This window comes from Gnatocerus cornutus, chromosome 5 (genome assembly GCF_029298725.1).
Source record: "Gnatocerus cornutus isolate USDA-ARS CGAHR chromosome 5, icGnaCorn1.1, whole genome shotgun sequence".
Taxonomy (NCBI): domain Eukaryota; kingdom Metazoa; phylum Arthropoda; class Insecta; order Coleoptera; family Tenebrionidae; genus Gnatocerus; species Gnatocerus cornutus.
Window position 1 is genome coordinate 15,831,456 of NC_142237.1, and position 23,803 is coordinate 15,855,258.

At 38.7% G+C, this 23,803-nt stretch overlaps 1 protein-coding gene across 3 annotated transcripts; it reads right to left on the bottom strand.

The window, feature by feature from the left end:
- Positions 1-5,288: 5,288 nt before the first annotated feature.
- Dhc36C (Dynein heavy chain at 36C) lies at positions 5,289-22,724 on the bottom strand. Of its 3 annotated transcripts, XM_088037020.1 has the most exons (41): positions 21,654-22,724; positions 21,422-21,607; positions 21,245-21,373; positions 20,956-21,197; positions 20,186-20,909; positions 19,729-20,141; positions 19,027-19,681; positions 18,816-18,978; positions 18,513-18,770; positions 17,787-18,466; positions 17,494-17,742; positions 17,289-17,446; positions 16,890-17,244; positions 16,491-16,844; positions 16,243-16,440; positions 15,892-16,191; positions 15,689-15,840; positions 15,439-15,586; positions 15,171-15,383; positions 14,949-15,121; positions 13,221-13,776; positions 12,944-13,173; positions 12,486-12,894; positions 11,644-12,440; positions 11,308-11,595; positions 11,069-11,260; positions 10,796-11,022; positions 10,570-10,748; positions 10,327-10,517; positions 10,085-10,269; positions 8,514-8,812; positions 8,094-8,465; positions 7,315-7,471; positions 7,098-7,264; positions 6,851-6,859; positions 6,767-6,784; positions 6,601-6,618; positions 6,085-6,471; positions 5,893-6,030; positions 5,698-5,841; positions 5,289-5,627 (listed from the first exon to the last, which is right to left on the bottom strand). In XM_088037020.1, the coding sequence occupies exons 1-41, from the start codon at positions 22,722-22,724 to the stop codon at positions 5,421-5,423; spliced, it is 11,991 nt and encodes a 3,996-aa protein (XP_087893146.1). In that variant the 3' UTR covers positions 5,289-5,420. The 3 variants fall into 3 exon arrangements, with proteins under 3 accessions (XP_087893146.1, XP_087893147.1, XP_087893144.1); XM_088037021.1 differs by lacking the exons at positions 6,601-6,618; positions 6,767-6,784; positions 6,851-6,859; XM_088037018.1 differs by lacking the exons at positions 6,601-6,618; positions 6,767-6,784; positions 6,851-6,859 and having other exon boundaries at positions 21,245-21,607.
- Between the last annotated feature and the right edge of the window lie 1,079 nt (positions 22,725-23,803).

Genomic DNA, 23,803 nt, shown 5'->3' on the forward strand with positions numbered 1-23,803 from the left:
CTCCTGTAAAATCTTCTTTTTCTTTTTTTTCCCTTGCAACATTTTTGATCTCTTAGTTTTCAATTTTTATTTGAATTTCAGTTTTAATGGTCTACTTTTGAAAGACCTCCTAATTTTCAGAATTTAATTTTTGCTTCAAGTTGCGCTTTAGTGGTTGAAGCTACACTGCTTTTCTCCTGAGAAGAAGTTTCCTTTATTATTACACTCAGTAACCTTCAGCAACGTGCTGGTCCTGTCGTCTTTTTAACTTAAACGTGCATTGGTAAAGGATCTGCAACAGTCATGCACTATAAGCTAAATAATTCATTGCCCTCAAACTAACCATTAGCATAATGTTTACAATCTCATTTCGCGGTCTAAGAAAGAAGAAAGTGTCAACGTCGAGCATGGCAATTATGCAAAAAACGACACAAAAACATCAAAGAAAATGGGGGTAACGAGAAAAGAATAACATCGCTCCTCAAATTATATGTGTAAAGGAAGGCTAAACCCGTGGTTGATGCAATTTTTGGGCTGAGAACAGTAAGGGGGGATTCCCTGACAGATCAATATCTGGCCGGGTGGCCGGGGCCGTAGCTATAGCAACCAGCTGCTGCGAGACAGTGTGCCGCCCCCGCCCGGGACAGCCACGCCCTCTAGTGGGACTCTTCCACAATCTCCACGCGTTTTCCCGAACGCTCCCCGCGGGTAATCGCTTTGCGAGTTGTCGTTCAGAAATTAATTACTACCACTAACGAAATTTGTGTCTACCTGCAAAAGAACGGAACATTTTTTATCGTCGGACGGACTCTGATTGTCCTTAGAAAAATGAGCCACTGGAGAGTTCAATGCTGGAGTAAGTTCGTCACGACTTTTTTCTTACGATTCAAATGATTTGAGGTTTGGAGAGAAATTAAACATGACGTAAAAAGTTTAAATTACTTTCGTTTCAATTCAAAGCGGAGATTTAATTTTAATTGGAAAATAGCCACCACAGGTCACTGAGGATTAATTATATAAATCATGAATGCTTCATTAATCCTTTATTACAATAATAATTATTATCCCATCACTAAAATTATTACGTAATAAAGCAAATTAAAAATTATTCTTCTTTAAATTTTACTCATTTTTGTAACATTCGGCTTTATAAAAATGGAAGAAAACGTATATAAAGACCTGAAGAGTTTTAAGGTAAACTGCATGAATGGCAGCATAAATGTAAGATCAGTTAAAGCTTTCAGGACTTTTATCGATAAAAACATTTCTCGGAATTCTATTTTTCTCTGATTTTTATATTGTTTTGACGCCACAAAATGTTGCTTTAAGATGAAGCTTTTAACGACACCCACAATAAGTTCAGTGAGCTTAAAACATTTCTCTTTCTTCAATTCGTTTCAAAATTATTATTTACTTAGTTCTCTGATGCACAACTTTTGCAATTACGTAAGTACTCGGTTTTCATCATCCCAGAAGAATAACTTTATAATCTAATTAAGAATTAACCGTAATTAAATCTGACTTTTTTCTTCATTTGTACTTCTGTATTGATTTTCTTGTTGACTAGACAAAATAATGTAAAAATTCGCTGTCATTGCAATGTGAGATCATTCCTGCAGTAAATGTTAAGCATTAATGATACTGAACAAACAAACAAACTAGCAAAAACGCCGCGTTATGATTATTATACTTGGATAAGAACCAATTTACCGAGAATTATGGCAACGATCCAATTTGTAGAAAATTGCAAGCTAAGCAAACGGTTACCTTCGACGAAGCGACGGAAGTTGGACGAAGTTGGATCGAAAAAATAGGAGAACCATTAGATGCGGCAGAAAGGCTGTTAATGTTAGGAGTGTAATAAAAAAATTGAATGGCTCAAAATGATGGTCGATAAATTCGAATTATTGCCTAATTAGGCTGATCCTTAATTAAAAACGGTTAATTCCGGAAATTTTAGAGCTAAAGTATTAAAGTTAAAAAAAATATATATTAAAATAAAAAAAAACAATTTATTTTTCAAACTAAAATAAAATTTTTAAATTTGAGAATTTGAATGCTGTAATGAAACAATTTAGTTTGCTTTGTTTAGTTAAATGGGCTAAAAACACAAATTTAGAAATTACCAAATCGATTTTGTATACTATACAAGCCAATTATCAAAATTCTGTAGTCGAAAAGACAAATTTTCAAAGTACAACAAAGAATTTACTGTTCCTCAGCATAGAGAATCTTTATAACTTTTCATAACTAGACCGAAAGGTCGCCTCGTGATTTGATTTTCGACGAAATCAAACTTTTCCGCGTTAGATTCCATCTGTAAAGCCATTCTTCGTCTGGTCAACGCGGCAGCAATTTACTGCCAACAATGCTAAAGCTTATACGCCAGAAATTAAGGATAGTAAGAGGCGATAAATTCCGAGTAACTACATAAATTTCCGTGACAATGAACCGTAACGCGACCTTAATGACGTCCTGCCGATGCTATGTTGTCTCGTTTGATGGTTCCTGCTACCGGCAGCAGAAGCAGCAGTATTCTCGAGTGGCCCTTCATGGTTTCCTTATTGGGGCGCTCCGGCTGCATTTAAGCACTTTACGACATTTCTAGTTTTATCGTACATATTTTATTTTCATGAAACTGTAAAATTTTGTTTGTAAAATAGTTCGTCTTTAAAGCATTCCGTAAAGTGAGGCAACCTTTGTAATCATAATTGAAGTTGTAATAAAACTCCTGGCGTCTCCGAGGGGAGTAACAATAAAATCTCATTACGACATAGCTGAAGTAATTGAACAAAGTGTGTATGGTCCTTGTAAGATTCATTCCGGTGTGGAATTCTATCTCCAAGACAAGGAGAATCGCGTTGGAGGCTTGTCACCAGCACGTAGCGACCCAACTCAGAGTTCTAAAGGTATAAACTTACATTAGGTGCCATTCAACGGATAGAAAACGACCAACAAGCCGAGTTACTTTTTCCAACTTTTCTAACTTGATTCATAAAAATACTCATTACGTCTTAAAAGGATTCCCAGTGAAACTTTCCAAGCACAACGCTAAATTTCGCTTGCTATGACTACTTCTGTTTAGTTATGTCGGCTAATTTTAACCGAACTTTGGACTATTCAACAATACAACTTCAAAGTTTTACTTTTATATTTTTTATATTTCAAAGTTTCCCACAAGTTTTAAAATATTTTTCTATACATAAGTAAATGGGGTATTGATCAAAACTACGAAAACAAAATCCATGATGTAGTGGTTGTTTGCCCAAACTTCTGTCGTTGCTTCAACTTTACATGCAGGAAGCAAATGACTTGCTGACAATCTGGTGAAATAAATTATAGCAGCATCGTAAGGTTGCAAATATCAAACTTTTCAAAACATTTTTGGTGGATGCGCCGGGTGAAACTAGTCCAAAAAAAATGAATGCAACAATATTGATTGTTCAGTCAGATGAAATTCAAACAGGTTTACGCTTCACTGGAATACAATTGCGGCATAAAAACTCTTTCATTTATTCGAATTTATTACAGGAGAACGCATCTCGTTTTGAAGTGTTTACGTTAGATAAGTATTGATTTAGCTCGTATATAAATTGGCAATCTAAAGAACCGCGAGTTTAAATAGAACAAAGAAGCAGAAAGTTAGATAAAAACTAGCGGGTTTCTGATAAAAAAACAACACTGCAGCGAGGTAAGTTTCATTTTCTAATGGAGGTAATAATATCTTTCACTTTACAAAATAAATCTAATTGTTACGAAACGTCAAAACATCTCCACAAATCCTCGCTCGCAGCAAAATAAAATCCCTACAAGCTGTATGTTATTAATAGCCACATATGCTCCCAGCAAAACGGGTAAATAATGAGCAATAAGTAAATGTCTCCTCTTTATGAAATTTAAAACGGCCTAGAAAAAAACGGCATAAATCTGGAGATATTGCCTTGCAGTGAAAATGATTGTGGTAATATTTTCAAGTGAAACGGAATATTCTTAGTGGGAAAAAAACTAGCGAGTACTCTCCCGTCTCTATTTATTTAGAATACATATCTCGTTCTATAGCACACATCGTTGATCATGCACCTAGAGAGCGTTCCCTGGAGAAATTTTCCGGAATTTGGAATGAATCAAAGGAATGGGGAAATTTATGAGGTGCGTTAGGAGATGCGACTGCAAATTTCACAACAGTTTGATCAAAATACTGAATCGTTTCAGCTATGTTACAGTTTTGGCGAGAGGTAGCTTTTTCTTTTTTGGTGAATATTCAAATAGAGGTGGCTCAGAACGAATCTACCAAAAAAGAACAGCAAAATAGAGTTAAAAACTGATAATTTTAGATTTGGAAATATGAAGTTTTTTGATGTCATTTCACACTCGCAATTGCTGAAGATGCAAAATTTAGCTATCTTCTTACATTATTAATGGAAACGGAGCTATCCATCTTAGTTCCATGCAGATCTTTTGAAAATGTAAAACTAATGGCGCATTTTATCTTTCTAGTGTAGCGCACAGCCCAAAGCTATAAAGAATCTTAATTAATGACTAGTCATTAATTAACCGTCTCTAGTAGTCCGGACGATAATATAAACCCTTATTATGTTGCGAGGCCGGAAAAAATCGCTCTCTATACATCTCCTCGTCGGATTAAATTTTTAATTTCGGGCCTCTTTTTAATTTTCCGGGACAGTGTTAGCACGTGTCGTGTGCAAACATCGTTAAGTCCGCGAAAATTCTTCAGAATTTCCCTGATCCCATTAAAGGCATAAGAAGTACCGGAAGTCGGCATTATGTAACTAACGTCTTAAGCTAATACCTCCATGCGGTTGCCAGGGTTACGGCCCGAGATCGATGTTTCACCCCGGAGCCCCTTGGGAGGGATGCTGTGTGGTGGGGACATTCGGCGCCCACGAGCGCCCTTCAACCGACCGAACTCGCATAACCAGGTGAATATTTTTGAATAAACACCATCTATTGACAATCAGACACAATAGTCACCGCTGCATCACCGACACTAGCTGTACCGGAAATCAAATCTATCGGAAATTGGGGGAAACTGTTTTGCTTCTTTTTTTACAACGAATGGAAATAAATCACAAGTAAGTTTGATTCAGTGGCCTGTCGTCCTTTTAAGCGGAATCGGAGGTTTTTCTTGCAGTTTTTCTCGAGGGTCTTTGTTCTTTTCGATTCTTTCGCGTTTCCAGTTTGTGGGCCTTCAAACATAAACACAAATAAAGTTTTGGATATTGTCAGGAGTTGAAATACTTAATTTTTCTAGCTCCCCCAAACAACCCCATTGGACCACAAATGTATAAAATGTGATTTATTCATGCAAAAATAGCGCGTTAATATGCCCGCGCAATAAATAAAGCAAAAAACACATGTACACATAAAACACATCCATCATAATATAAAATAGAAATGACCGAAATTATCCTTTTTCACCATTACTGCGACAATTGACACAACATGGCCACACCTCGTAATATCCAATGCTTCGTTGGTTTTTTTGTTGGCAGTGTCATTGCAATAACAAAGTTGGTGGAATGACCAGTTGTCGATAACACACCTCGTCTTTCTGAAGTTTTGTACACTGGACATGTGTAAGTTTGTTTTTCCTGGAGTTCATCTCGTTTCAGCGGTTTCAACCAAATCTAAAAGAAACAAAGGTAAAAGATATTGTTTTTCAACCGCGCGGATATTAAATCTGGAATTGAATCTTACAAGCGGGACACTCTCGTAGAGAACTTTCGGAAGGGACTCGTCTAAAATCATCGTTGATTTATCCCAGCGCGCTCCATCCAGGAATAGCCCATAAACAATAACACCGTCACTTGGTGGTTGGGTAACATGTGTCTCTCGCATGACCTAAAAGTGATAGCTCGTGGGTTTAAATTACAATATTTAAAAGAACTCAACTTCGTAATCGAAAGCGAGGAGATCGATCGGTATTCTGTATTTCCTCGCATAATTCTGTTGAGCTCCTGTCAAGAAAGCCTGCGTGAAGAAGAACCCAGAGATCCAATATGTTTGTGGCGCGCCCTCGTCGTACCATTTCTACACAACTTTCTCATGGCAAAACTCAATAGAAAATTTTAAATTCTATTATACCTGCAAAAACGCCAAACGTGCCAAGAAGTCGTTAATGTAACTTCCGAGAGGTTTTAAAGACGGATAGGATTTTTTCATCCAAAGGGCTGGTATTCTTCCAGTTAGAATGCTCACATTGACCTCGTCCAAAGTGGGAGACATGACGATTAAACCTTTTATTGCTTTACGGACGTTTATTAAACTCGATCGGATTTCAGCGAGGAGGATATTAAATCTGTTCATTTCTTGCACGAGAACAGTATTCATACTTTGTGCGTACAAAGTCGGGTATTTTTCCATGGCGGCGTCGCGGTCGTAATTTGGGGGCAGTTTTGCCAAGATGTCGGCAGCCACGTCAAGTACCACCTCTTCGGGGGGCTTCTGACTGCCTCCAGAGGACAAAGCGTCCTGAGAAAAATATAAAAAACAGAATTAGTACAATCGGATTCCTTTTGATTAAATTGCTTCTTTTTAAAGACTCAAAGAGCTCTTCTTGGTTCCGCGTACCTGAACATCTTTTATAAAACACAAACTCACCATCTCTTTGATCAACTCCTTTAAAGATTGCATAAAAATGAAACAAAATTTAATGTTTAAATTCAACAGTTTTACGGCAAAAAGCACAATTTTCCCCTCCTGAATGTGTAAGTTGGGTTGTATTACCACATCTTCCCTTATTAAAAATACAATAAAAATAACATACCTGCAGCCTCCATAAATCCTGAGCGCCAAACAAATTTTAAGGCAATTTAAACATTTATACAAGTATTTAATTATTTCTACTCACAGTCCTATCCTGGGGAGCAGCACGACAAACAGAAATAAATCTTCATTTCGAATTTAACGTTAGTCCAACAAACATTATAATTTATTTCTTTCAATCGAATTGGAGTCACCCCGAGAATTTTTTTAATTAAGAAAAAATAACTAAATTGTGTATACGTGTTTCAGATCCAATTCCGGTCTTTAGACAAAAAAAGCAAAGGGACGTCTGACCCAATTAACTCTGTCCGAAAAAAGGATTATTGTCTCACCTGCGTGAGTAGAATACTGCTACACAGAAGATTGGTTTCTTGTTGGTCTTTCATAATATCTGCGTTTTCGTTCATGCCGAACACTTCCGGATGAGTTATCAAAGGTAAAGATCTCGTGTACTCCATAAAATCTTCATAATCTTCTTTATCCGGACAGTAATATTTCTCTGGAAAAAAGTTTACTCATTCGAGAAGAAAAACAAGTAATGTAACTCACTCGTGGGATCAAAAGGGTAATTTGGAATTTCGACGAGTTCTTTGCAATAAAACTTTTGTAGTATCGTCGCGAGACATCTCCGGTCCCAATCGTCCGTCACTCGGCCCCCATAGTTGCATTCTCCGGTCAGGTACAGCAGGGCGGCGTATTGAACGTCCTTTAATTCGATTAGAAGGAAGAATGATTACTGACAGTGCGATGAGGAGGTGGTGGCTTGGAGAATTATCTAATTATAAATATCTGAGAAAAATATTCTGGCAACCACTCAGGTTTTTAGATATTCCGTGAGATTTTACGAGATTTTTTGGATTCTACAAGTTCCTTCAAGTTTTTAGAACCTATTTCATAAATTGTCGTCGCATAAGGAAACTACGAAATAAAACAAAACGTCCGTTCTAAACGGCAAAAAACTTTCAGCTCTTTACGTTTTAATAAGTTCGTGATCGTTGTTGTAGAAACTTTAAGAAATAATTAAACGACTCCAAAAAAACTTAATGCATTCATATTTTCTCTCAACCCTTTGTTAGCGTTATGAACCCAGAATTTCAACTTAATAAACCCGCTACTCGTTTTGTTGTGACTAGCTAATATTTAATGAAGCAAAGACTAAAAAAGACGTTTATGAGTTAATTAAGTTGTAGGTGAGTGTCTACCGCCCCCAACATGACGTTCTCGTCATAAATCGACGTCGCCTCCAAGAATCACTGCTATCGCAGTTTCCAACTTTGGCGTGGCGCAAGTTTTTTTTTCAATTTGTTGGTTACAAGTAGATCTCATACCTCATACTCATTGAGAAACATAAAAAGCTGCATCACGCTGATCCTCAAATCCGTCTCGTTGAATTCGTACGGGATATTCCACCCTAAAGGCCCAAATTTCCTTCGTTCTTGGACGGATGCGTGAAAGAAGCATAGACCATACAAAAGTCTTTTAAAAGCGACGCTTTGCGTGCAACTCTCAAACCATTCTGGATCCGATATCGGATCACTTAAATACGATCGTATTATATTAGCTCTTAACCCCTTTGGCGGCTCGTTCGTCATCTTAACTCCGTTTTGTAAAACGAGCACCGGGAAATGATCGGCGGGGTACGAAGTCAGCCACAAACGGAAATCGGGATGGGTGGAGTCAGGAGCTAAGTTCTCGCAGATCTGAAAGGAATGCTACATCTTTTTCGTTTAATCACTCTAAAGACCCACCCGTTCGAGTGTAGGCATGAAACTTTTCGCTAAATGACAATTCTGAAGGACGACCCAAGTGCCGTTTCGGATCCCTTCGTCGATCAATTTTACTGCGATGGGCCCTTGGCCTTGCCCCAACGATAACGCAAATAATCTGGCAGCTCCGAACCCTTGATCATCCGCGAACTTGAGGAGAACTGCCGTCGGATCAGCGCCGGGGGTCAAGACGAAAATCAAGGGGATGCAACAATGGGAATCCGTAAACGACGAATATAGGTCGAATGGGGGTGGTTCAATATACTGTTTTCCCAGGATTTCTGGAAAAAGACACAAAGTTAGATACGAGGTAAATGGTAATAAATTATCCAACGGGAGAGGCCGTCTACATACACATAAACGTTTCGGAGATGACCTATTTCCAGATGATCTCATATTTATAGTAATCTTGGGGGTCGTTCGAGGGCGTAATGTTAAATATTTAGAACATCAATTTTATATAAAAAGGTGGATTTTTACTGTAATATTCAAGCACGCAAAAGTGCGTCACAAAAATTTTAATCTAGGAATTAAACATATTTTATAAAAACAATTTGTTCCGCAAAGAATAGATAATAAAGGATTTAAAGAAATAAAACAATACCAAAAATCCAAAGCATTCAAAAATGCAAAAAATCAGATCCTCCATTTCGAGATTCTAGATATTTAGTTGGTCAAACTATAATTACAGTTTCAACTTTGCAAAGTTTTAATGAAGCTTTCGGAATTTTGCTTGTTATAAAAAATTTTCCCTTAGTTGGAAAATCACAAAATCTGTAAGTCCAATGGTCCCAAAATTGTAATATAAAAACTTAAGACTTAACGTGAGAACTTGAAGCATTTGAGAGTAAATAAAATCTTGACTGGTTGGTTCATAAATTTGTAAAAAATCACTTTCAAGTAATTGGCAAATAAAATCTGGTAAAAACAAAAATTAAAAAACAAGAAAAATACGAGACATAAAAAATCTAAAGAAGCAAATAAATATAAAAAATATGAGACATTCAAATAGTCTTTATAATTCAATTTGAAAATGTTTATATGAGAATGGATTTGAAGGAATAAAATAAATCTCAAAGATTTGAAGAATGACAGAAGTTTGATAAAATCTGGAAAAACCTAAAAAAATCTAAAAGATTTGATTGACAAAGATGAGAAAATTAATAGAAATTCTAAGCATCTGAAAATACAGTTTTAATTAAAGAAATTTCGTGAAAGTAAGGAATCAAAAAAATTAAATGTAAAGCATCGAAAATAAGAAAACTACGCATAAAAATTGTTTATCAGGTATCGACCTGACCCAATTTCACACGCTTCCTCATTGCCAAGGTCCTTTAGTTGCATCAAAACAATAACAGGTTTTTTGCCGTTTGGCCGGCGCCACGAATCTACCGGAAATGACACCTATAACCTATCACCGGTTTAAAAACAGGTTAGTGGGTTAAATTCCAAAGTTGTGTACTACGATGTGCCTCAAATTCATGAGTCACGACCCTTGAATGAAGTGGAAATTTTAAAATAAGCAGCTCAAAATTCAGAAAAAAAATACATACCTGTGACAAAGCCTTGTACGGCGGGAATGACCTTATCAAAGCGAATACACCTTAAAACCAACAACTTTTGCAGCCGCGTCAATTTTTTCTCCCATGGATGAGGAAGCGGAAAGTTGTGAGGCTCGAGCGAATCGAACAAGGCCTTCCACTTGCTTAGATCGTTGCGAAAACTGTCCTTTATACCTCTAAAATCGGCGTGATTGGAAACTTTAAAGCGATTATTAGTGTTAATCACGCCTTACACAAAAGCAGGATAGTCATTCAGCCTACACAACTCATCCCAGGATTTAGCTATCAGCCAGTCTGAGGGATTTACGTTAGGATTATCCAAGCCGACACCTCCCGTTAGAAGAAACATCCATTCGCCCAAATCGATTTCGTTTCGACTTTTCAGCAAGTTGATGGTTAAGAGAAGTGAAAATAACAATTTATCCTAAAACACGAGACAAGCAGAATAAAATTTAAAAGCGCATAGTCAAGTCGACTTTTTCAAATAAGCTACGACATATATTCACGTATAGAGAATACGTGAAGTATTTCTCCAAGTCGGCGAGACGTGCCACTACATCATCAACTTTTTCTGTGTTGTCGATGGCTGCTTTGAACAAGTTCATAAACCACACCAGCGAGTATTGATACATTGGATCGATATTTGCCAATTCAACTGGAAATTTCAAGTCAAGACATGGAAGAAAATCAAAGATTTCTCACCAATAGTGAAAAATAGTATCGTGGAATGAGTCGCTATTGGCGTGTACTCCATTCTCGCTTTATCAATTTGTTGCTCGGTAACTTCAGCAGCCGCTTGTTTTGCCGCGATTTCGTTCGACAGAACTTTGGAGGAGCTTAGAATTTGAACGGCAGTTTCATCCTCTAAAATATTCCCTTCCGATGTGCTCAAAACTTCTAAGATTTTATCCTCAATCTCTTTAAGAGCTCTGCAATCTTAATTAATGAGAATGTTGCAAAAACTTGCGCCATTACCGTTTATTTTCGGCTCCTTGTATAATAAGAGCGTTCTTCTCGGCTTCCAGATCAGGCCGTTCCTTCGCTACTGTTATCCCCAAGAGCTGATCCTCCAGACCAATACTAGTAATCATGAAATTGACCAGAGTCACTTTCACTGCTACTTCCGGAAGGTAATGAGGGTTCCTCAACTTTGTAGTAATATACAACCTACAAAACGTCCGTGTAGAATTCACGTAAACTTAGGACAAACTTACTTGAAGTCAGGGTTGTACTCAACGACGGAGTCGCCCAACTTAAGGCAAAGAGCCCCGCTCTGTTTGAACACCTGCTGGGCCAAAACCGGCTCTAAAATCGGATCCAGTTCTTCACCAATATTCTCCAAAAGAACTGGTTGTCCAAATTGAATGGCATTCTCGAGAATTCTCACATAGTCAGCTTGACTCAATCTAATTATAGCTAAATTGTTCGACTTTTCCATGTTTTTGATCCACTTGTTAGCTTGGCCTTGAGGGTCAATCATCAAAGCGTACCTTCTTGCATTTCTATGAAAAACAACTCATTGAAAATCGTTAAAAAAGTAAAAAACGTACTTAATAATAATTCCATTGTCGATGCTGAAACTATCAGAAGGAAGCCCGAAGATATTCCAAGCGCGTATCTCCACAGGCTCCCCAAGCGTAGCCGTCAAAGTAAAATCTTTTGAACAGACGATTTTATAACCAATCAACGCATTGATCCACTCTTCGATTTGCTTGACTCTAAACTGCATGGTGAAAGGCCCCAAGTACGCTACAACTCCCGCAGCAACAAGAATATCTCCAGTCAACATGTAATATCGCTCCCCCAGGGCTTTAGCAGTGGCCATCCATCGTGTTTTTTCTCCTCCTAACCCCCCGATAAGTTCTTCAGCGCGGTGCAACTTCAACTGACACAAATTCACCTCGTCTGTTAGTCCCTGGAACTTCTTGTTCTCCATATCAAGAACAGCTTCCAGTTTTGCTACTTTTTCTCGAGCTTCTCGAAGTTGCTGTCTTTTAATTTCCAGCGCACTCATGGCGGTGTTAAATTCTCCTTCGGCGGCCGCTAAAGCCATTTTCTTAGGAGCGACGACTTTTGCAACCTTGTCATACTTTGACATGGCAATGACCCATTTGCTTAGACCTTCGGCTGCTGTGGAGGCGACTTTGATTTTTTCAGGATCAAAGCTTTCGTCGTTGAGAATTTTTTCGTTTAGCTTTTGCATGACTTTTACAGGAATGTTGTCTTTGTCGAAGTTTATTAAGCTGTCTAGAAACTTCATGTCGCCGAGGATTTTTAAGGATGGACCCCAGTAGTCCTCGAACGTGCCGATGCCGCTCGGGTTTGGCACTTTGTTGGGTTTAACGTCCTGAAAAGTCGTAAATAAAAGTTTTTGGAATTGTTAAAAAATTACTTTTAGAATGCAGACTGCTTCCATAACTAGGCGGACCCCTTTCGGAGGACTCTTCATCGTCTTGACAACAGCGATGTCGGCAGTAGTCAATGTGTTCAAAGCCGCCAATGCTGAATTCAAAATGGGCATAGCTTCAGCTAGATTAGCATCGCACTCGTCTTTTATAGCTTGAGCTTTTGTTGCTTGTTCATTAGCTAAAGCTTCATCGGCCATTACAGTTTTTTCGACTTCAGCAGCGTCCGCGGATTCAGCTTCAACTTTTTTCATTGTTTCCGAAACTTTAGCTGCAGCTTCGACCAGAGCCGGTTGTAGCGTCTCTAGAGCTTTCTGCATTATGGATATTTGAGAACCTGCATGTTCTAGTTTCTCTAATCCCACTTCGTAACGTCTTTTTCCTTTCATTACTTCCCTAAAATTCGAGTAGTTGTAAGAGTCCAATTACTGTTTCCGCAATTTACTCTCTTTTTTTGTTGATAAAAGTTTTGAACGTGCTTATCAATTCCAAGTAGGACGTCGGCGTAACGTAGTTATGGCGTTGTAGCCTCGTGTAAAACTCTATGGAAAGTTCTTGTGTTGTTGTATGGAACATTTGGCACATGTCGATGCAGACGTTTCGTTCCCGAGTCTCCAATTCTATTTCGCCCAGAAATCGTGTTGCCACTGCTAAAAGCGCGTCCTCCGGCCAAGCCTGTAAAAGCAACCTAAAGAAAAGTAATAAACTTGAGGTGTCTTTACTTGAAACCAGTCTATTGTGCAACAATTAACAATAGCAGGGAACTTTCTTATTCTGTTCCTGAAACTATCCCCAATGGGACTCATCGCAAGAACAATATGTAATTGCTCTTTAACTATTTGAACAAAGAAGTTGTACAGCGCTACGGGGCTCCCATCGGTCTGTAACGATTTATCCCTTTGTCTGTCCAACTGTCGCATTTTCTCGCACAGCTCGACGCGTTCCTCCATCGTAAATATATTAGGAACTTCCCCGGAATTCATCAAATTGCTAAGGTCCTCCAGAAATCCTTCTTCCTTTATTTGAGAGTCGGTGAATAGAAAAACTCCATGTTGATCTGTGGCGCTCGCTTTACGTAATATCACTTTAACGTCTTCTCTCCATTCTACGCTTCCGTAAGACCTGGTGATCTCGACTTGGAACAGTTCGTATTCGGATATGTGAGCTGCAAGACGAGTGAGCGATTGCCTCCCGGAGCCCCCTACACCCACGCAGAGGCCATGACTCCGAGGCTGCTTCAATATCCGACATAACTTTGATAAATGTTCGATGGCAAATCTGAAATGACATTGCAAAGGTTGATAAGACCTTAGAATGCGTAAATTCTAGCGAGATGGAAGAGGGAAATTTATAAGGAAGATGTCTTCCTTTGTTCCCGGCTCGGGCAGTCACCTTCCATTACATTAGCTATAGGTAACTCTGGCTCGAATATTCAGTTTATTAAAGTTCAAGTCGATTATGGTTAAAACTGGTGTTAATTTTTACTTCTCGAATAATAAAAAATTTTGTAATTTGTTTTTGGTTCTATAATTTCGTGATTTGGCACAGTTAAAAAGCAATTCCTAAACACAAGACTGCCCAAAATGCCCGAATTACAAATTTTTATAACATTATAACAAATAGGTAGTAAAAAATTTGGCTGTTTCTAAAAAAGGAATTACAAAAAATGTTTGCTCTATAAATTTGTAATTGGCCACAGATAATAAATATTCTAAAACATCAAATTTTAAGCATACTTTAGCATTAAAACTATCAGAATTAAAGATTGTTATATAAAAATCTGAAGTATTTGCTCCTCCAAACATTAAAAACAATTATTAAAAAAAAGTTATTTTCACTTTTGGACAAAAATTTAAACATTTAAAAAATTACTTCTGATATTTTTGTGATGTTTATTCATCGTGCCCAAACTCCTGAGCAAAAATTACAAATTTTATAAGTTATTTTCTTTTAAAAATTCCGCTCTTTCTTCGAAGCAAAATAGAGAAGGCGCTTGAAATGGGATTAAAAAAAAAGTGTTCGTTCATTGGCTGGCATTGTTTTCGTCAAGATAGTTTTTATAACAAATAACGCATCCAAACAACTAACTTGATCGTAACTTTTCAGTAATTGGTGAGATGTCCAAAACTATTGTTTATTAGATAAACTTCTAAGCTAATTAACTCATGCGAAAAAATTCACTGGATGTTGTTAACAAAAAACGTACGAAACAAGAAAGTTAAAGCATGGATTTACTGCGTAACTTTTTCATTGTGATTTATTTATTGCAAAGAGAAGATAAAACATGTGTCCAATTACAAAGTGTCAGAGCAAAAAAATAAAATCTGTAGGACGCTCAAAAATTTAGTTATTTCTTCACAAAATTATAAATTTTAATTGTTGCTAATTGTGTTTTAATTATTTGAAAAAGAAAAAGAAGAACAAAATGACTCGCTAATGATTGTTTGTACCTGAAGAGAACCAAGTTCATAGGCTTCTTAGTCATGTTATTGAATTCGGCCAAATACCCCTCGACAATCTCTTTCAATTGCTCCAAATCTAGTACTTCAATGTAATGCCGTTGATCCGCTTTAGGATTTGCAAAATCGCAATAAAGCAAATTCCTCAACTCCGTTTCCCCTATCTAAGAAACAACTAGATCAAACGAAAATGCGCGATACTGTCTAAATTACTGTAGTGGATTCCGGTGTGGCTAGTCTCTGGAACATGGCATCAAAGTTCTCCTCCAACTGGCGACCAGTTACTTCCCGCAGAGCCCCCACAATCCAGCTCCTGTCAGCGTCATCGACCAGTCTATCGTAATAAACTCTCAACACCTCGTGAACCCAAAGACGTTTCATTGCGACTAAATCCTCCATGGCTTCAGGCACGGACAACAAAACGCCCTGAAATGACGTTGATGAGTGAGTTAGAAAGCCGTTTGACAAACAAAAGGTTTACTTGTATGACTCTGGAGAAATCACGCAAGTTGAACAGGTAATGTGACTTTGCCGGAGTTGGGAGCAAATTGGCTCTTGCCATTTTGTATATGTCAAGAGTCGCCAAGACTATCTGTTGAATGCAGGGGTCGAATTCCTTGGAAAATCCCCTAGGACAAGATGTTGATTAAAAGATTATAAATATGAGACTTGGACGGATCATTTTCTTATTAAAATTACTTTGCGGTGGAACGAAATATGGGAAAAATTACCTCGTGTCCAAATGCCACAACATAATTTTGCTGAAAATATGAATCAATACGTTCTCCTGGAACTCGTCGATACATAAGTGATTGAAATGTCTCGAAAACCTAGGCGTAATCGTATTTCCACCTCCCGTAGGCGGGCACATCGCACACATAAACTACAAAACGACTTATAAAAATTTAAGACATTTTATGATCCGCTAGTTTACCTGAATATCAATAAGCTTAAGGGGAACAATTTCTTTCCTATCATACCACATCTCGTGATCAAACCACTGTCTTAATAATTCAATAGGCGGCTGAGCTCCGTAAATTTCTTTCACTGGCATATTTACATCATCAACGAAGACCACACATTTTTTAGTTACAGGAGGGCCATACACGCCCTTCCTCCGTTTATCCAATTTTGCCATAATTATATCTTGCGTTTGATTGGCAGTAGTTTGTGCTGAAAAACTTATAAAAACAGGTTTGTAAGTGTTCGTGTCGTTCTTTTTGAGGAGGAAATCCTGAAATTTTCAAGTAGAGCGTTTTTATTGAACAAATAAGAAGAAACGCACGGTGACATAACTCGATTTTCCTGTTCCCGTCGGACCTATGATCATCATAGCCTTTTGGTGTTGCACCAATAATTGCATTATCGTGATATTTCTGATAGTCTCCACAGTGGAGACGATTATTTGATTTACCGGAATGTCTCTGGGAATTGGCGGAGCTGTAGCGAGTTCGTCCGACCAAAGTTTCCATTTTCCTTTACCCTAGCGATCCATGAAAATTAATTTAACTTATTTCACAAACATTTTATTACCTCTTTAATGTATCGGTAATCGAAAACGGTCTCTCCAATTGGAATCGTAAAAATGTAGGGCTTCTCAGGTTTGGTTATTTCGAAAGGAATCTGCAATTCCTCACGTACTTTCTCGGGGAATTCACGCTCTAACAACGCACGGAATAGTATACTGAATTTAGCTCTGCTATTAGCATCTAAAGTCCCCCCCATGGACCATATACAGGAGAAGAAGAATGACCCCTCGATTTGCGCTCTTACATCCAAATCGCTCACTTGCTCCCGAAATTTCTCGTCACGAAAATCGTCCATAAAACAGTCGAACAAGTTCATGGTGGCCCGCAATAAGTTGGTTTCTGACGTTGTGGCTATTTCCTATAATTCTCTTGAAGACAACGTTCAATGGTACAAGAGACTTACCCTAAGACCCCCTCTATGTAACAACCACAACAGAGGAGTGCAAAATCTCATAAACAGAGCTTTGATCATAGTCTTGTAAAAGTCGGTACTTATGAAAGGAGGAAGAAGATTGAGCCAAGAAATCAAAAGAGGTTCCCAACCAAGAGACGCCGGCTCCATGTAGATCATCCCACACCTGGAAACCGTCGCAGGAGATGCCACCTCCAGGTCCATGGGTTCGAAAATCAAATTCGTAGTGTTCGCTAGTTGGATGATTTCACCTGACATGAGACACAGTTTTTTGTTGTCGTCCAAGACGGTGTTCATATTTTCGATCCAGACGGCATCCACAGGACCATCAAAAATTAACCATTTCCTGAAGAGATCTTATTTTTTATTGTAACATGAAAGCAAACAGACCTTTCCTCTGTGGTGGACATAGCAAATTGTCGAAAACTGACGGCGAGGACGCCATCGGACCATTCGTGAGACACTGAGTCGAATTGTCCGTACAACTGACCCATAGTGATGGATTTCGGGTTCATGACTGTGTAAATGGCTCTGTGCTCGTCCACACCCTTAAACGTTAATAAACTTTCCGCCTTAACGTTAAATTAAATCTCACTCTTTCTTGCATAAGCCCCAAGGCCTCGGCCAAAGTTCGATAGCATGTGGTTTTGCCCCCAAAAGGCAGCCCCACTATCATCAGCCCATGTCTTACAATAATCATTTCATACAACTGTTGTACCTTCTCCAAAAAGAACGGTGTGTTTTGAATATTTGTCGCCTTACACATATCATCAACGGCTTGATTCATAATAACGTAATCCGGTTCTGGAAGTTCAACTCCGGGAAACAAATCAGACGTAATTCCCTACAAAACTTTTTGTCTCCGGTACCATTAACTTACCAACTCACCTGGAAAAGAGGAACATCCTGATTCAAGAATTTAGCTAAATTAACATCTTTGATGGATCTCAGAACTAGAATATCTTCTTGCTCTTCAGGGTATCTCAGTTTAAGAGAACCAGCTGCACGCAGCACGGACTTAACAGCTCTCATCCCGTAGTCGTAGTGACACTGTGAAGATAACTGCTCTGAACACAGCCTATAAGTCGCTACAATCTTCACAGCAAGCGGTTTTGCGGTAAGAAAACCAGAAGCGTAGAGCTCAATTTCTGAGATCAAGGCGTAATCAGGCACCATCATTGCAACAGATCTGAAGAGAGCCTTCAAATTGTCTGGAAGTTCGGATCTTCCAGCGTAGCCAGGGTTCATGGTAATAAAAACAGCGCAGGTTGGATCCAGAGTCAATTCTGTACCTTCAAAGAGCAACTTTTCGTTTCCAGAGTTAATTCCTCTTTGGATTGTTAGAATTTGTTGCGCCACTACTGAAAGTACTTCAAGATCGATTCTGTTAAATTCGTCGAAACAAGACCAAGCGCCGCAAGAAGCCAAGCCTTTGAAGAACTTTCCGAGAGCTATATAATCAAGACCATCGGAGCAGTTGAAGACGACGCATTGTTTGGCTACTGCTTTAGCCAAGTCTTTGGTTGTTTCGGTTTTGCCGGTACCTGCGGGGCCTTCAGGAGCTCCACCTAGAAGAAAAACAAATGAAAAAGTAGATTATTTTAGTTACCGCACCTAAGTGAAGATGAAGAGCACCGAAGAGCGTTCGATAACATCTATCGGTGAGAGGTGTTACCACTAATCGTGGAGTGTTTCCCAAGTACTCGTAACCGTATTTTAAAGTTGAGTTTATCATTGAAGTCTTTAAGTTGTTTTCTTCCCAATAGTACCTCAAATGGCACAGCCACTTGAAATCAGTGACGGTTCTAACACCGAGTGTTATAATCTCCTTTAGTACGTCTCTTGCGTGGACATCCAGTACTACTAAAGCACCTAAACCATTCAATCAGTGTTAGATTAAACTCAACTTGGTCGTACCAAGAGTAATCCTGTTCTGAGTGTTCAATTTCCCTCGAACTATGTCCACGATTTTACCAATCTGATTGTTACATTTCTCTAAATATGATTTCATGGCTTCAACGCTGATAGTAATGGATTTCGTAACTTCCAAAGTCCAGTACGCCATTGCAATGGATTGTATCTAACAACACGTTGATATTAATCCTAAAAAATCAAAAAAAAGATTTACAGTCTGTCCAGGCCAAGCCAAAACCCATTGCTCTCTGGGCCTCTTAACGTAGTCCTTGACGGCCCCAGCTACCATGTTGTGAACCGACTTCTTCATGTCAGTTTCTAACTCAACCAGCCACTTTTCGACTTGACCACGCGCAAGTGCCGTTTGAATAACATCCACCAAAGGAACAATTTCTCCTTCACTCGACTTCATTTCGGTCACATCCAAATCTTCCGTGAATGTTAATTTAGCTATACCTTCGAAGCACTTCTTTAGATGTGGTTGAACCCTTGTGGGATCCTTTGTCTCTGAAAGAATCTCCAGAAGCTCGTCATTCGACAGGAAGAAGAAGCGAGGGAAGTACAACCGCTTCTTCTCCAAGTAGTCGTTCAAGCCTCTTTGAATCATCTCTAGAAGACTGTTGCACTTTTTCAGACGTTCTAACATCTTGTCGATTTCAACCACTACGAGAACTTTGCAGTCGGCGTGCACGGTTTTCATCAAATCTCTCCATATCTTGTCAACAGCACTGAAACGCCGCCCTTCTTCCGGCATCTGTTGCTGGATGTCAGGAGAGCTGAAAATTGGTTCCAAGTACATCCACGTGGACTGAACTTTCAACCACTCATCGAGAATCTCTTGAAGCAACTGAAGCTTGGCTTCCCAGGCTCTGCAAAAAAAAACGTCATGACCAGTACTCATACAAACCCAACTGACATAATCTCCTTCTCAAATGGTTTGATATACGGCGAGTTCTTCATTGTCTGTGTTTTGACAATATGATCATCGAGCAACACTTGGATGTCGTCAACCGCCGACAAAATAAAAGTGCCAGTGTCTCGATAAGCAAGAACACAGAATTCCATGTCTTGCCATTCAACCTTCATCTTATTCAAGTTCTTCTCGAGATTGTTCTCTTTAGTTGCTGCTTCAGATATTGCTTCAAACTTCTCGATGTACTCGTCAAGACCGTAGTCGATTATTTTTTCTAAAGTTAGTTCAGCGTCGACTTTGATAGGGAAACCGACAATCTCCGAGATCTTCTCCCAATGGCGAGGCTTCATTCCGGGATTTCCAAGAGTTTGAATTATGGGCATGTGTTCTTTAAACTCTTCCATTTGTGTGCGAACCTGTGAAAAAATTGAATTTTTTTTCTTTAACAAAGTGGTATTACCGTGGACGCCAACTGCTGCGTAGGAGGCCGATCCGAAAACACTTTTTCCAGCTTGTAAACGTTTCGGTAACACTGCCCAACATCCTGTTCGATCTCTTCAGGATCATACGTACCAACTTGAGACTTCATCCACAGCTCGTACTTCGTTAAGAACTCCATTGAATTGTCATACAACTTCTTGTAAGGTGTTAATTTGTCATGAGTTTGCTTCCTTAGAGGATACTGTGATAATTCAAAACCAAAAGCAGCTTCTTCTTCGTTAAAAGCGTCGATTTTCTCCATTGCGGTTATCAGTCTGTTATCAAGCTGAGTCGCTTTTTTGTGGTACCGTGGTAAGTCGTCAATATTTCCGTTGTGTTGGAGGTCATCCACCATCTTGGCGTACAACTCCAGGTCCTCAACAAACTTCTGTATTCTTGCAGATAACGATAATTGAAACTCCTCTGTCTTCACATCCACCATTTGTTTGTGTTCTTCTAGTATTTTGGGCATTCGTAGGTACCACCAAAAAGTGACATTGTTCTGCTTCATGGCAATGGCGCTGAAGATCGCGTGGTCAGCTAGGAAGAGTATGTACTTCATGACGATTCTCAAGCGATCTTCCATTTCCGGAAGAATAACAGTCTCGACTTCTTCGACGTAGTGCAGCAGTGCCATTAGTTCAGCGGTGTTGGCGGGATTTTTGAGCGCCTTTTCAGAAATCGTCTGGTATTCTTCACCTAGCCTAAAATGACTCGTGAGACTGTAAATAGTAGTAATTAACATCGTACGTTTTGCACATAAGTTGGTAGTCTTTAGTGCACCGCCCGATGAGAGTGTCTCTGAAGTTTTCTGCCGCGGCGACCAAAGATTTGATCATTTCGAAACGTTCCATGTTGTACATCTCCATAGTAATCACGTGTTCTTTCACCAAAGGAATCTCATCAATGATTTCTTTGTATTTCAAAATCTCTTCAACGTAGTCTTCAAACGAATGCTCGGCGGTTAGGAAAGCTTCAATTCTTTGTTCATCCTAAAAAAAGGTCCATCAATGAGTGAGCTACGCGTGAAGAAACAAACCTCTCCGTTTATGAGAGGCATGTACTCGTCGAAGTCTTGAACGCGTAGCTCCGGTCCAATTCTTTGATTCTCTAAAAGTGTCTTAATTTGGTCTCTGTAGTCCTCAACGGTGTGTTCCGGTATCGTTGGCTGAGAAGAAAATATTGGTACTAGCAAACAACAGTACTTCAGACTCACATTTAAAAAGACATCCTGCCCCATGTCTAGATATAGTCGGCATTCCAATCGAGGCACTGTCATTACTGCTTCAATTATAAAATCAATGACATTTAAAAGAGCCTCGGTGAAGTGTTTAAACGCGGGCTCAAACACCAAAGTGTTGACTTTCTGGTACAGATGTATGATGAAACCTTTGTTTGTGTACTGTAAAAATCGTGCTATTAGACGTAGAAAAAATATTGTATACAACCTTGATATCAGTTATGTAGTGAATATAGTCATAAAGTGATTTAAGACAGAGCGTCTGCAAGTTGTACGTCATTATCGTAGCCACCGCGTTATAAAAAGACTTCATTTTCTTCGGTTTGGCGGGGTCTGGAAGTAAATTTTTTTTGCTTCCTTGAAGAAAGACATCGGTGACAGCAGCGTAGTAGTCGTCCATTAAAGTTTGCATGCAAGCATCAATTTGGGTGTTGATGACCCACTTGAATTCTTCAAGACTGAAAGCACCGTCGTGAGCCATCAGTTCATCCACTTTGACCAAACGAAGTTTTCTAAATTTACTGTACCAGATGTCTATAATTGAGGCTAGACATGGATTCACCACGTGCAGATTTCGTTCTAATTTAGCTTTAGCTAATTTAAAAGCTGGTTTGACGATTAGAACTAGATCTTTTAGTTCTTTTTTATACGGAGATTCTTTCTCAGCTGCGATTTTCACGAAAGAAGGATCCTGGAGGACGAAATCAACTATAGCTTTCTTTACAGCTAACATGAAGTCGTCTTTCATGTCTTCTACTGACTGTTCTAGAGTTCGCTCCCATTTCTTGAGTTTTTTGGGAACTAGTGCTAGTACTCTATTTAGAACTTTTGTATCTAACGGCGCTACATGAACCGTGTCTACACCGTACTTAATATAATAATAATAACGCATAACTTCGCGTTCCTCCGCCGATGGTATTACATTGGGATCTTCATCTACATCGTCTTTGTTGACAATGAGGTCCACCAAACGCTTTCTGAATTCCTCTCGCTGTTTGCGTAATTCCGTATAGGATTTTAGTTTATTTTTCAATTCTTGTTCTTTCTTCTTCTGTTCCGCTACTTTCTTGCGGTACTTCGGGTACGACGAAGCTATAACAGGTCTCAAAATCTCAGGAGGGAGACTGAAAACGTTGCGATCTTCAATATTGAAGTCTGATGGAAGAGTGAGTCGTGGGACTTTGATGTTTAAATCGCCACGAGCTTCGAGGCGAGCTCGTTTTTCGGCGATTTTCTTAAGAAGACGCTCGCGTTCTATGTCTCTGCCTCTGGAGGCCATGTCTGGCTTGGAATAAAAGAAGTGTGAGTCAATATCGATGTCTGGAGGGCAATTTTTCCCTTGTTTTCAACGATTGCCACTATCAATGTAGCTTAGGGCATTATAAGGATATGTTGCCAATAGCCCCCTGCGCACGCTCGTATTTAATATAAGACCTCGTTTTTAGAGCTCTATAAAACATTTATTGTTTTAATTACTCTTAAATACAATGCAAAAAACTACAAAATTAAACAAAATTTGAGTCGCCGAAGTGAAAAATAACGATTTTAAGGTTTTGAAAATTCAACGCAAGATTCTGTTTTTTTACTAGGCGATCAGGCAATACAAACATTGCTTTTTCATAAGCATTTGAAGAATTTTAAAGTGTGTATAATTCAAGTACATTTTGCAATTTTCTTGCAAAAAAAGGGGTTTACGATCGGCTTAGTTTTTTGCCCTATGCGTTCCAAATATACGTAACTACCACAAAATATATCTCTGCTGCCAATAAATTTTGTCAGTTAATAGCTGTCTGCGGTTCAAATCCCACATCATTTGTGTTTTTATTAATGGTGAAGTGCAAGAAGTTGGTGAGCCGACTTTTCTTATTCTTATATTCCACCGTGTTTCGGAAAAGACTGCCGATCTTTTTAGTGCGAATATTCTTTAGTCTTATAATTAATAATCCTATTAAAGTTATTATTAAAATAAACGTATGATAACAAATAACAAAATTGAATTCGAAGCAGCTGAAGTTGCGGAAAGTAAATTTTAAAGTAATTTGTTTAAATTTGAAGTGTTTTTTGCGAGATATCTCCAAAACTACGACAAATAGAAAGATGCGGTCTGTGCCATCGTTTTTCTTAAACTATTGTTTAAGGTGCACTTATAGAAATCTAAAATCGTTAGTCAATTTTTTTCGAAAAGAAATTTATTATCTTAAACGTTGAAAAAATTGAATTTTTCATCTTTTGACCGCCCCTCGTAAACTACTAGACCTACCAATCTGAAATTGTGGCAAGTAATAGACCACAAGGTGCTCTTTCAATTGATGTAAAACACAAAAGTATTAAACGTTGTTTTAACCCCGAAAAAACTTT